The sequence below is a fragment of the Arachis stenosperma genome, chromosome 10 (assembly GCF_014773155.1).
Source record: "Arachis stenosperma cultivar V10309 chromosome 10, arast.V10309.gnm1.PFL2, whole genome shotgun sequence".
Taxonomy (NCBI): Eukaryota; Viridiplantae; Streptophyta; class Magnoliopsida; order Fabales; family Fabaceae; genus Arachis; species Arachis stenosperma.
The window spans coordinates 4,938,898-4,952,002 of NC_080386.1; the positions used below are offsets into that span (position 1 = coordinate 4,938,898).

The 13,105-nt window shown below is 33.8% G+C and overlaps 4 protein-coding genes across 4 annotated transcripts; 3 read left to right on the top strand and 1 right to left on the bottom strand.

The window, feature by feature from the left end:
• Positions 1 to 2,385: 2,385 nt before the first annotated feature.
• LOC130956634 (uncharacterized) lies at positions 2,386 to 2,839 on the top strand. The gene is made up of 2 exons (XM_057883661.1): positions 2,386 to 2,532; positions 2,612 to 2,839. The coding sequence occupies exons 1-2, from the start codon at positions 2,386 to 2,388 to the stop codon at positions 2,837 to 2,839; spliced, it is 375 nt and encodes a 124-aa protein (XP_057739644.1).
• Positions 2,840 to 3,325: 486 nt separating this feature from the next.
• Positions 3,326 to 6,563, bottom strand: LOC130956635 (uncharacterized). The gene is made up of 4 exons (XM_057883662.1): positions 5,955 to 6,563; positions 5,519 to 5,767; positions 3,716 to 4,636; positions 3,326 to 3,610 (listed from the first exon to the last, which is right to left on the bottom strand). Exons 1-4 carry the CDS (start codon positions 6,561 to 6,563, stop codon positions 3,326 to 3,328), a joined length of 2,064 nt encoding a protein of 687 aa, XP_057739645.1.
• A 2,494-nt stretch (positions 6,564 to 9,057) lies between these two features.
• LOC130954588 (soluble inorganic pyrophosphatase 6, chloroplastic-like) lies at positions 9,058 to 11,702 on the top strand. The gene is made up of 6 exons (XM_057881347.1): positions 9,058 to 9,403; positions 9,910 to 10,070; positions 10,187 to 10,287; positions 10,373 to 10,554; positions 10,669 to 10,767; positions 11,435 to 11,702. Exons 1-6 carry the CDS (start codon positions 9,137 to 9,139, stop codon positions 11,525 to 11,527), a joined length of 903 nt encoding a protein of 300 aa, XP_057737330.1. The 5' UTR covers positions 9,058 to 9,136; the 3' UTR covers positions 11,528 to 11,702.
• Positions 11,703 to 12,222: 520 nt separating this feature from the next.
• LOC130954253 (protein DMP9-like) lies at positions 12,223 to 12,927 on the top strand. Its single transcript, XM_057880985.1, has one exon. It carries the CDS (start codon positions 12,223 to 12,225, stop codon positions 12,883 to 12,885), a length of 663 nt encoding a protein of 220 aa, XP_057736968.1. The 3' UTR covers positions 12,886 to 12,927.
• Positions 12,928 to 13,105: the final 178 nt, after the last annotated feature.

The window sequence follows — 13,105 nt, forward strand, 5'->3', positions numbered from 1 at the left end:
AGGAAAAATAAATTCATGAGGAATTGACACCTCACTTTCATTAGTTGAAAAAAAATATAATTTTAGTATACTAAATAGATAGATTTTTTATGTATTAATTTTATATTTAATATTAAAACATGACAATTTACTATGTTATTTTACTATTACTGTATGTAGTATTACATTATAAAATATAAAAATTGAAGTAATTATTATATAGCTTAAATGGGTTGGACTGAATATAAAAATATAAAACAGAATATTATTATTAAATTTTAGTAATTTTAATTAGTCAATAATTTAAAATAAGATAGAAGTGACTATTAATAATTGAATAGTTTTGGTTGATTAGACTAAAAAAATAAAAAAATGCTCTAAATAAAAAGCCAAATTAACTTTAATATTAAATTTATTAATATAATTTTAATTTTATATAATAGTTAGATAATAAATTAGTAAAAGCAAATGAAAAGATGACTTTAATTAGTATTCGATAAAATATTCATTTAGAATAATAAAAAAAAGTAAAAATATGATATTATTAAAAATAATATATTTTTATGTTTAAAAAATTATATTAAATAAAATATTTGTAAAATATAAAATTTAGAATAACATAGCTTCATGAACATCAATCATTAATCAATTATGAATTAACATAAAATTATAATACAATTTATTTACGAAAAAATAATCAACAATTAATATTAGTAAATATAAAAATCATCCAAACACTTTAATTAAAAGCATGAGTTGTTAATTATTAATAATATTTTGTTCATAACAAAAAGTAAAATTATAATTATTCAGATTTAGATTTTAGAAGAATTAACATTATAAGTAACAAATGATCTATTTTATCATGCATATTATAAATTAATAAATCAAACTAACTGATATAATGAATTATAATTAATTAATTGGTATAAATTATAATAAATTATATGATATTTGAAAAAAATAAAATGAATAAGAAGAAAACAAAATGAAATAGAAGAGGTAGAAGACTACAATAAAACAAATTCAGTGTGAGAATTTTTTTTTTATAAATTTCATATCACATCCGTTTCAATAATAATAAATAAAAATACGTCAATTTGATATCTAAGAGAAAATGATGAAATAAAATCATAACACAGTTCTAAAGTAAAAGCTTAAATTAGACCATAATATCATTGTACAACACAAATTGAAAGTAATTTTACACTACAATATACCACACAAACAGGTAAATGATTTAAGTTTAAATACGAATTTTATTTATGCATACATGATAACATCATGGTTTATAAATGCCTCATAAATAACATATCATATATTACTCTGAATGATGAGCACGAGAGTTGGAGAGTGTGTGGTGGTTTGTGTCCACGATAGTTGTTTTCTTGCGACGACATCTCATACGAAGAAAAAGAATTGTTGTAAAAGCTACCCAATGAAAGAGTAAACAAATGATATTTTCTTCTAGTATATATGGTCTTTTATAATGGTAAAATAAAAAAGGAAGGAATAAAATTTTGTAATGTTATATTAGGAATAGAATTTGATATTTATCCTAATAAAATTAAATAACCAATTAGTTATAACTCATGTATTTAAATAAATAAAATAAAAATATTTTTAAGAATTAATCAAATCAATTAGTTGATAAAAATAATTAGTATAATTAATTTTATTTGATTTATTAAATTCAAAAAAATAAATTAAGAAATAATTGATTGAATTAATAATAATACACGGATAATTGAAATAGTTTATATACAGATTTTTCAAGTTATTATTATTATTATTATTATTATTATTATTATTATTATTATTGGATAATAAATAAGAATTAGAAATATATCAATATTTTTAAAATTAATATAATTAAAATAACTAAAAATATTTAAAATAAACGTGCCTTATTAATATCATAAGATTTGATCATTTTATGATTAGAATCAAATATTCTTATCACGATTACCATGACCGGTGCCATTATTATTATTATTATTATTATTATTATTATTATTATTATTATTATTATTATTATTATTAGGGTAAAGTATATTTTTTGTCCCTGAAGTTTACTAAATGTTTCAAAATTACCCCTAAATTTCAATTTGTTTCAATTTTATCCCAGAAGTTTTCGAATTGCATCAATTTTACCCCTGAACGTTAACAGCGTTGAAATCACTAACAGACGTTAATGATGTGGCAACAAGGAGTTCCATGTGGCAACTATGTGTGTGACTCATTTGTAAAACGTTTTTTTAAATAATTTTTAATTTTTGTTTAAAAATTTATATTAAAAAAATAAAATAGGTAGAAATCCCATCATGAAACCCTAAAACTAACTTCTTCATTTACGTCTGCGTCTTCGTCTTCTTCATTCTCTGTAAGAATCAGAAACCCTAAGGAATGGCTTCCCAAGGCTCTGTATCATCACAAAAAAGTAGTCGGCGACGAAGAACGCTGACGTGCAACTGTGGTGAACCCCCTGTACTGAGATGGTCGAAGACACCAGACAATCCCGGCCGGAGATTTTGGGGCTGTGTATACTTTGATGTAAGTTTGAGTGCTTTCTCATTTTGATGTCTTCCTGAGTATCTTCAATTTCTTTTTTTTTTTTGTGTTTATGTTGCAGATTGGGAAGGAGTGCACATTTTTTTCCTGGGCGGATGGAGTTGCAGAGATAGAAGAGGCTGAGGTTGCAAGGTTGAAGATGAAGATTTCCACCTTGAAGGCTAAATTAGTTTATGCCAAATGCAAACTGTTGGTGGCTGTAATTTTTGGTGTGTTGGGTTGGTTTATGGTGATTCTAATGGTTTATCTGTGGGTGAAGAATGGAACCTATTTGAGGTTAGGGTACTAATGCGTTTGTGACAGATGAAAATAGCAGAGTAAGAATAGGATGGCTGTTTGTAAACAGTTTCAAAACTGTACTAAAGTCGAAAACTTGTTAATGTTGTTGTCCTTGAAGTTTAATTTATGTTTCAAAAGTATCCCTAAAAGGATTAAAATAGTTTGGCACTAAAATTGGCATTAAGAACCTGTTGTGACAAAGACAAACTCTAATTAAAATTTGCATGACATAAGTTGTTAATCATAAGCAAAATAACATAAGTTGTTAATCAACATAATCTCCAATTAACATAAGTCATAACCGAAGTAAAAACTGAATTACATAATCTCCAATTAACATAAGTCATAACCAAAGTAAAAACTAAATTACATAATTCGTAAGCAAAATAATTCAGCAACAAAGAAAGAGTTGGAGTCATAGGTCATAAGTCATAATACAAAATGCCAACATTGTTCAAGCTTTCAAAAGAAACACCAATTACAAGATTTGACACAACTAAGACCCTGTGAGAGTACTCTGAGTTTGACTCCCTTGTGATGAGGGTTGTCCATGTGCAGTTGAAGTGGAGTTGCTCCTAAGGATTCTAGTTGGTCTTGGTGGCTGAAATTTTTTTTGTGCAGTTGGTTGGGTATTAGGCCTTGCTGCAACATTGGCCAACCTGGTCCTCTTATGCGCTGAGCCAGTAGATCCAGCTTTCTTAGCAGTGCTGTGCTGGGATGGTGATGATGTAGCAGTTCCAGCATTATTGTTTTGGGCCGACGATGTAGCAGCAGTAGTTTCCTATGATGGACATGAACAAAAAACAGCCAGTTACAGTTTAAAAAAGGTAAATAGCATTAGAAACAGTCTTATGTATGGAAAAGGGAACAATAGACAAGTACTTACGGTTGGTCTTCTAAGAGGGCAGCCTCGCTTGTTGTGACCCAATTTTAGACAATGAGAGCATTTTTGTTGTAACCCCAGCCTAGAAGTGCTTGGGCCGTGTGGTTCTTCACCCTCCCCTCTTGCTCTTTTCTTCTTAGGCCTCCCAATTGGCACTCTGTGTGGTGGAGGAACCACATCTGGATGAATAGTTCTCTCCCACATTGTATGTCCATTGCAAGGGTTAATCATGGGGACATAACAAGCCACATAAGCAGCTTTAGTGTAACAGGTGGCAACATATTTTCTAATATCATATTTAGCACAATTAATTGCACTAACTGCATGTGGACAAGGTAAACCTGTCATTTGAAACTTTCTACAAGTACATTCTTTTTTCAGAAGATCTACTACAAATTTGTCCCTACCTCTTATGACCTCAAATTTTGAAATTCCGGCAGCAACCGGGAACCACCACCTAGAAGCATCTATTTCCTTTTGTAACTTAAGCTTAATCCTAGGAAGAATATCATCCTTATACTTCTCAATAAGTACCCTATTTTCAGCCCATCTCTTCATCAAATAAACTCTAATATCTTCTAGCATTGTCAATATAGGTTTTTCCCTTGATTCAACAATTGCAGAGTTGAAGCTTTCACACATATTATTGACAAGTGCATCACATTTAGGATAGAATTCAAACCTTGATTTAGTCCAATACTTTGGACGAATTCCTATCAAGTGTCGATAGGCACCCTCACTAATCGCTCGGATTTCCATCAACTCCTTTTTCCATGCTGCTAGATATGTACATTTTGCAGCTCTCCACATCCTTTTTTTAAGATTGAGCCCTGGAAATTTTTTTTTGAAGTTGGCATAGAGGTGTCTCACACAGAATCTGTGATCAACACCTGGAAGTAGTTCATCAAAAGTTGGCACCAAGCCCTGTTCGTGCAAAATACAGTGTTTTAATATAATGCTCAAATAATGTTTAATAAACCAGCAAAGACCATCATACAATCTTAATATAATGATACAGCAACTTCATACAATGCTCAACTAATTAAAATTTTCTATTAATACAGTTTGATACAGCAACAACTACCCTCACATTTTCAAGTAACTTGAAGCATGATATAACACATGAGAAATAGTATTTTAATTCTCCCATACATACATATGTATTAAAGTGGTATATCAGCAAAATAAACCATATCTACTCAGACATACAGTAGTGTCCCATTTGCCATTACCACTAGGGCCTAGGCCAACTCCTCCTTTTATAAAGTTATAGAAGAAAAATCTGAAGTAATTATTGGAATAGGACCCAAAAGAATAAAAAAATAAGTAATAATTGGAATGTGTGTTTGCAGTAAAAGAATTTTCTTTATCTATGCTGACTATGCGCACTCAATAATTCAAATCTAATTATAAATAGCAGCTACATACTATTACTATCCCTACATCTAAGAAGCCATAGACTAAATTGGCTTAGACACAGAGAGTTAGAGTGAGAGAGTTCTGTGATATGATGAATTCACTAATTTTCAAGTGTGTTCTGCTTATGCTTCTGTCCTGCAGATACACCATAGCAGAAACCAAAACAGAGTACCCCAAAAAGAACACATATAATTCACATGGACAAATTCAACATGCCATCAAGTTTCAATGACCATCTTCAGTGGTATGATGATTATAGTGATTATAGTTATCATACAATCTTAATATAATGATTATAGTTATCAAGACTAATTCACAGCAAACTCGTAATATACTAAAATACAGAGCAAAATCTTAATTACACTAAAATACAGGTTAGTAGATTACCTTTTGTTGGTCAGACATGAATGTGCTACGAAGTAATTTCTCTGCTCCTATATCATCAATTAGGTTTGAGAGGAACCATGTCCATGAATCTTTTGTCTCAGCCTCCACGACTGCATATGCGATCGGTAGCATCTGGTCATTCGGATCCCACCCCATAGCAACCAAAAGCCATCCTCCATATGGTGTCTTCAAGAAGCAACCATCAAGTCCTATCATAGGCCTACACTTCATGAAACTCTCCTTGCAAGCCTTCAAACAAATGTAAATCCTATGAAATTGTGGACTTAAGTCGAGTGATGTATCGGGGTGCTCAGTTTGGGCTGCTGGAGGTAATTGGACTTTCAGCTTCACAGATGAACCAGGATTCGTGCGCAGCAACTCATGGCAATAGTCATAAAGTCTTCTACTGCTCCCTAAACGTTCCATTAATATCAACCAGTGCAATCTGCTTGGCCCGAAATGCCTTTGCTCTTGAAATCTGCACATTCCACTTCCTAAGGGTCCTACTTTGTATGGTGCCCAGCTTCAACTTCGGATTCTCTTCTACTTTCCTCCTGAAGACCTTCGCCAGCCACTTCGACTTCATCACTTTTATGTCAAATACAGTGTTACAAGAATGATGATCATTAACAGTTCTTAGCTGCCAACTATCTTCATTGGCCATCTTCACCGCATATGCAAACCATTCACACCCATCTCCACACTTAGCCCTCACCCGGACATTGTCCACCACTGGAAATTTTATGTTTCTCCCAGTATGAACAGCATATGATGTCACAGCTTCCTTGAACTCCTCTCTTGTTGCATAGAGAGTTCCAGACTCCCACTTATACATGCTCATATCCTTCAACTCCTTGTGAACGGGAAATTTCTTCTTGCTGGCTTCGTCATCCTCACTTGATACCTCCTCCAACTCATCACTGTTCAAACCTTCATCATCGCTTAAACGAGAGCTCTTTCTCTTTCCAACAGCCACCTTTTGAGTCTTCTTTAACTTCTCTACAACACTCTTACTTTTCTTAGACTTTCTTATATCTTGATGCATCTCCCCAAGAGTTATAACATCAACAGCCCATCATCACCACAATAACCATCTTCACTATCACTAAAATGAAGATCAATAACCATCTCAGAAGATCAGAATCAGCCTCATAATCTGGGTCATCAGAGTCATCCTCTTCTTCACTATTGTCCCCATCACCAACATTCTGTAGCACTTCTTCAGCATTTAAATGGACATCAACTAATCCCTGCATTTGGGCCTCCATATCCACCCCTTCACATTGGGCTTCTACTTCAATATTTTGGGCCTGTCTATTATCACTTGGCCCACTATCAGCATCCACACACTCTTCCTCAACAACCTTGCTGCCACCCCAACATCTAAATACCCAATGTCGTAACAAAAATCATCAGGGATTGAAGCCTTATGCACCACATACAAATCAACCACCTTTTTTTCAACTCCTATATTTGCTATTTCCATTGCTTCTTCATCACCTTTCAACAACTTCAACCCTTCTAATCCTAATTCAGTATCTTTATACCACAGTTTTCCAATGTTCTCAGCAATGTACCCAAGTTTTCCAACCACATCATAAGCCTCTATAACACTCCATCTATCTCTGTCACACCAGTCAACCGTTGTCACCTCACCATCAACATACTCAGTTTTACCCTTATCACTACAAAACCTACCCCTGTGATGAACTCTAACACTGAAATAATCCATCCTGCCGTTATAAAAACATTTTCAGACCAAAGAACAGAGTAACTAATAGTTCAAAAATATAGACCACGTAAAAGTTATATTTTTCACAAAAACTCAACAGAAATCCCTCAATCCCTGAATGTAATAGAACCCTAACAGCAATTAAGACTGATAAAGAAAAACCCTAAATCCTAACTGTTCAAACATGCAGTAGCAAGATTGATCAGAATCGTGGCCTACCTCGTCGGAAACGATGATCAGAATGGCGCTACCCCAGACTGAATTGTTGATGACTGAATGCTATCCCAGACTCCTCCCTCAGTCTCGACGGCGTCGCAGCATGCGCCGTCCTGCCCCTCGTCGCGGCGGACTCAAGAAAATGGTGCATCGTCTGACCACCCAGCAAGCTTCCTCGACTGATTCTGTTTTCCTGGCTGTGTTCCTTCGTGCCACAGGGAAGATAAAAGGCTTATGTTTGAACAAGGAAGCCAATTCGTTTACTGGGGTTACTCAGCCATGGGTATTTTGGGGGTTTCACCTTTCTTGCCACATCACACGCTTCACTTTGCCATATCACTAACGTCTGTTACTAATTTAAACGGCGTCAACTTAAAGGATAAAATTGATGCAATTCGAAAACTTCTGGGATAAAATTGAAACAAATTGAAACTTAGGGGTAATTTTGAAACTTTTAGTAAACTTCAGGGACAAAAAGTATACTTTACCCTTATTATTATTATTATTATTATTATTAAAAGTATTTTCAATTGATATATAATTGATAAGTAGTTTAATAATGCATTAAATATTGATTTGATATAATTATAATGAAGATATGTTTCTAAATTAGTATAATTATGTATTATTCGTTAAATATTAATTATAATATAATTATAATAAAGATATTTTTTATTAAATAATTTAGAATAGTGCAAAATGCATTCATTTTGGAGGAAAAACAGAGTCACGAGAGATCGACACCTCACCTTCATTAGTTGGGAGAAAATCCAGTTTTAGTATATTAAGTAGATGAGAGAGTGACATGTGGCACATTTTGTTTGTAAAATTAATAAAGATAATTCCTTAATTTTAGAGAGAAAGATTTGACTCTAATTCAAAGAAAAAGTGACATGTAGCATATTTTGATTGTAAAAGTATATATATATATATATATATAATAGATTAGAATTATTAAATTATAATTCAGAACTTTGGCATACAAGTCTCAAGTTATTGTTTTTTTTAGGTGGTTTGTTCGAAGATTATTTTTATCCAAATTGTTTGGCATTGCCCACAAAAAAAAGAATGTCTTTTATGCAAGAAAGAAGCACAAGATATTTCTGTATTTTTTTATTTTTTTTGTTTACCCAAACGGTATCCCCCAACCTGACAGGTTAAGGACTAATCCGTATTTAATTGTAAGGAAATATATATGTATTTTTTTTCTCTGTATTTAATTGCAAAGAGATATAACCACTGAAAAAGAATAAGCCCACATCCACTACCATTGTGTTTTTTTTTCTTTGTTTTATTTGTCTTTGGCTCTTTGCTTCTTTAAAAAAAAGTTGCATGCTAGGCTACTAGCATTGGTGATTGACTAATTGGTACTTGGTAATTACTAATTAATCCTTCAAGTACTCATGAAATAGAAAACAATGAATGAGGTTAACAAAAAGGGTCAGATTCCAAGTTGCAGAAGTATATACCATGATCTGAATTCAGAACACTCCTAAATCAACGTGGCGTTAATCAATTTGTAGTATGTTACATGAACACCCAATAAGATGCTGCCACGTCGTCACACACCACAAACACTTGAGAACCAACACAGTACACAAACACGAGTAGCCTATCAACACTGAACTCAATACACTTCACGCTCTCTCTCTTCTCTCTCATCATCGTCCATGGCCGCCACCAGAGCAATAGCAATAGCCAGCAACTCAACATGCTCCTTGATCGCCAAGAAGCCATTGACGCTTAACCAGAAGCACTTTGTTGTTGGTGGCCATCATCATGCTCTTTGCTTCAAGACCCTCAAGCTCTCTCATTCCTCTTCTAGAAGGTTCTATACCTGCAGGGCCATCTACAACCCTGACCTTATCGTCAAGGAAGAAGGCCAACCTGAAACTCTCGATTACAGAGTCTTCTTCGTTGACAAATCTGGCAAAACGGTTATTTTTTTTTCTTCTTCTTAGATTGCTTTTTTAATTTTTATATCTATTCAATGGCCATTTGGATGATTTGTTTGGACTTTGAATAGAATTAGAAGAATGTGATCTTGGGCCTCGAAAAGTTTCTTCCTTTAGTTGGAGAAGTGGGGAACCGATAAGAACTTTGCAGAGTTAGATTGTAGTGTTTGGCATGGTGAATGTTGACTTATATGATTGATTGATCTTAACGATGTTGCAAAACAATCATTTTTTGCTTTCTGAGTATTTTATTGTTGTTTGATAGAAGGTATAATTTTACTATCTAGTTTAGCTTTTGCTTTTAAAATTGCTGAGGGATAGTGTTCATTGTACTATATATTTTTTTCCACTTTAATATTCTACAGTCCTGAAACATAATTTTGGCTTAGCTTTTTGTAATGTGATTGGTTTTTCTCTTAACAAATTGTGACAATTGAGAGACCTGTGCTTTTGTGCGGAAACTAAACAATAATATGTAAAATATGCAGGTTTCTCCTTGGCATGATATCCCATTGCAGTTAGGTGATGGTGCTTTCAACTTCATTGTTGAAATTCCAAAAGAATCTAGTGCAAAGATGGAGGTTGCCACTGATGAAGCTTTCACTCCCATAAAGCAGGATACGAAGAAGGGGAAGCTTCGATATTATCCGTGAGATATGATTCAATGTGCCTCTTTATTTGTTCTGCTTTGTCAATGTATGTAGCCATTTAAATTTGGTCCTAAATAGAGTCAATTCTGAAAGATGTATTTTTGCTGCTCCTCAGCTATAATATTAATTGGAACTATGGCTTACTTCCACAAACATGGGAAGATCCATCTTTTGCAAACTCTGAAGTTGAAGGGGCATTTGGAGATAATGATCCAGGTATGTCACAATATTGTCAATAATATTATTAAGTTTAAATTGCTCAATTCCAATAGAATATTTCTAAAACTCTTGTAAATGTTAGTTGATGTCGTTGAGATCGGTGATAGCCGGAGGAAAATAGGCGAGGTTCTCAGGGTCAAACCCTTGGCTGCATTGGCCATGATTGATGAAGGGGAACTTGATTGGAAAATAGTTGCAATTTCGTTAGACGATCCAAGAGCTTCATTGGTGAATGATGTCAATGATGTTGAGGAGCATTTTCCGGTATGCTCTATCACCCAAGTTGCTGATGATATATTTCCTGACACTTTTCTTTTCCATTTTGTGTTGTATTTTTGGGATATGATCAACAACTTGTGTGTTAAAATCTGTCTTCAGGGAACACTAACTGCAATCAGGGACTGGTTCAGAGACTACAAGATACCTGATGGAAAGCCTGCTAATAGATTTGGGCTTGGCAACCAGGCAGCAAATAAGGTATGATCTGAATCTCCAAACTGAATCCTTGATTCCGTTTTAGAATTTTATGACAAACTTTAGTAATTTACATGTTCTTTATAAATGATATTGGTGGTGGTTGACAGTTGTTTTCAGTTTAGTTACTAAGTGTCTTTTTGGCTGTATTTCAATTCCTATTTCGGCTATTCCCATGATTGTTGTAAGGCTCAGAGGAATAGGACGGTGTTTTAGAAGTATTAGTGATCTTCACTATGTGTGATTAGAAGGAGAATTCCTTAGGTGCTCTGAGATCAAGTCATTGTTCTTACTCTGATCAAATAATTGTCAGTAAAAACTCACGTACAGTTGTCTTTATGTGAAGTTGATAGTTGAAAGTTGTTAGAAAACAATTTAGTCAAACATGGCAAATCATCTAACGATTTTCAAATAGCAACTTCACATGAAGACAATTGCATATGAGTTTCCAGCTTAGTTGTCTTTCACGTCAGTATTATAGGTCATTATTATTTAAATAAGTGGTGCGAAGCAAGAGCATTGATTTGCTCTTAGAGCATACAAGAAATTTTTTATTAAGAAGGCAGAAGCATGCATTTTATATAGTGTGTTATTATCAATGTTATGGTCAGAATGGCCACATTTTTCTCAGTTGATTTCATTTTCACTATTTAATTTATTTACTTAACAGGATTATGCACTTAAGGTCATAACAGAAACCAATGAATCTTGGAGTAAACTTGTGAAGAGATCCATTCCTGCAGGAGAGCTGTCACTAGTGTAAATGCCAGTTGCTAACTGCTGATGCCACTGCTTGCTTCTGATACAGTTCTATTTATGACGTAGCAAACTTTTTTTTGTTGTTGAGCTCCTCGGTTATATTTGTTTTGACATCAATGTTATATTAGTCAGGCTCAAGTTCACTATATTCTACATTTTATGCAGTCATTCTTTGCTCTTGTTTCACTCTGGTAAACTCTTTTAAGAATAAAAATATAATCTTCTCTACCCAAACTGAAGCACTCAAACGAGAATGAGTTAAATCTTTCAGCAGAATATTGATATTTATAGTTTAGGCGGATTGACAAGATATATTGATATTTCTTTAACTATTACGGTAGCATAGACAGTATAAGGTAGTTTTACATATACATCTAATTATATATCTGATAAGATTGAGCAATTATAAAATAGGTTATACTGTTAAACTTATTTGATTCATTAACAGTATAAACTAAGTTTTGGTACATACAAATTTAACTAATTTGCCCTGAAATTCTCTGCAAAAACTTTCTTTTCTTTGAGACACTCTTTAACTTCTTCAAGGCTTCTAATGTGCATGTGCCAAAAATGAAAAAAAAAAGAAACAAGAAAACACTAACTGTCAATAACTGCCCAAAAACTTTCAAACTCATTGTTCATAAAAACCGAGTTAACCCATTATTTGCTTCCTCTGTTCTATTTCAAGGCAACAAAAACATGGAGCCAACTGAACAAAAACTCGGAATCAAAGTCTATAATGCAACCCCACCACCACCACCACAACCAAATCCTTCCGGCCTGGTTCCACTTACTACCATACCAGATCCAGGCCGGAAGAATAAGCGTGCGATCATGGCAAAGGGTGTCCAAAAGACAATTTCCAAGACCTCATTGCTAGGGAACTTCCTACCAACAGGAACACTCCTCACTTTTGAGATGGTCCTTCCATCAATCTACAAGAATGGCCAGTGCACTCAAGTCCACACATTGATGATCCACACCCTCCTAATTCTATGTTCACTCTCATGCTTCTTCTTTCACTTCACTGACAGTTTTCATGGCCCTGATGGAACCGTTTACTACGGTTTCATCACCCCTAAAGGGTTGTCGGTGTTCAAACCAGGGATTCCAGTGGAAGTTCCAAAGGATGATAAGTACAGAGTTTCCTTCACTGACTTTGTTCACGCGTTCATGTCGGTGTTGGTGTTCGTGGCAATTGCTTTCTCTGATCATAGGCTTACTAACTGTCTATTCCCGGGGCACAAGGATGACATGGATCAAGCCATGGAGAGTTTTCCATTGATGGTGGGAGTAGTTTGCAGTGGTTTGTTTCTTGTGTTTCCTAATTCCAGACGTGGAATTGGATGCATGTCTGCATGATATTAACATGTAAGCTTGTTGGTTTGTTAATAATTTGTTTGTGATTTGGTGTAATTATTTCTTTTCTGTATACATAACTTTCTTGAATAAATCTCTTTTATATAGATAGATTGAAACATTACTTGGAAATTGTTGATTTACATGGCTATATAATATATGAAAAGTGTCTAGCAAAAGGCCTAGCTGCTTGCAATTTTACTTTTTGAATAAAATAAGAGTT

Excerpts from the sequence above, each read along its gene's own strand:
- LOC130956634 (XM_057883661.1), top strand. The coding sequence starts at position 2,386 with ATGGCTTCCCAAGGCTCTGTATCATCACAAAAAAGTAGTCGGCGACGA. Across the intron at positions 2,533-2,611 it reads GGGGCTGTGTATACTTTGAT|ATTGGGAAGGAGTGCACATT; the intron begins GTAAGTTTGAGT and ends TTTATGTTGCAG.
- LOC130956635 (XM_057883662.1), bottom strand. The coding sequence starts at position 6,563 with ATGCATCAAGATATAAGAAAGTCTAAGAAAAGTAAGAGTGTTGTAGAG. Across the intron at positions 4,637-5,518 it reads TCATGTCTGACCAACAAAAG|GGCTTGGTGCCAACTTTTGA; the intron begins GTAATCTACTAA and ends TTGCACGAACAG. Across the intron at positions 3,611-3,715 it reads GCCCTCTTAGAAGACCAACC|GAAACTACTGCTGCTACATC; the intron begins GTAAGTACTTGT and ends TGTCCATCATAG.
- LOC130954588 (XM_057881347.1), top strand. The coding sequence starts at position 9,137 with ATGGCCGCCACCAGAGCAATAGCAATAGCCAGCAACTCAACATGCTCC. Across the intron at positions 10,071-10,186 it reads GGGAAGCTTCGATATTATCC|CTATAATATTAATTGGAACT; the intron begins GTGAGATATGAT and ends GCTGCTCCTCAG. Across the intron at positions 10,555-10,668 it reads ATGTTGAGGAGCATTTTCCG|GGAACACTAACTGCAATCAG; the intron begins GTATGCTCTATC and ends ATCTGTCTTCAG.
- LOC130954253 (XM_057880985.1), top strand. The coding sequence starts at position 12,223 with ATGGAGCCAACTGAACAAAAACTCGGAATCAAAGTCTATAATGCAACC.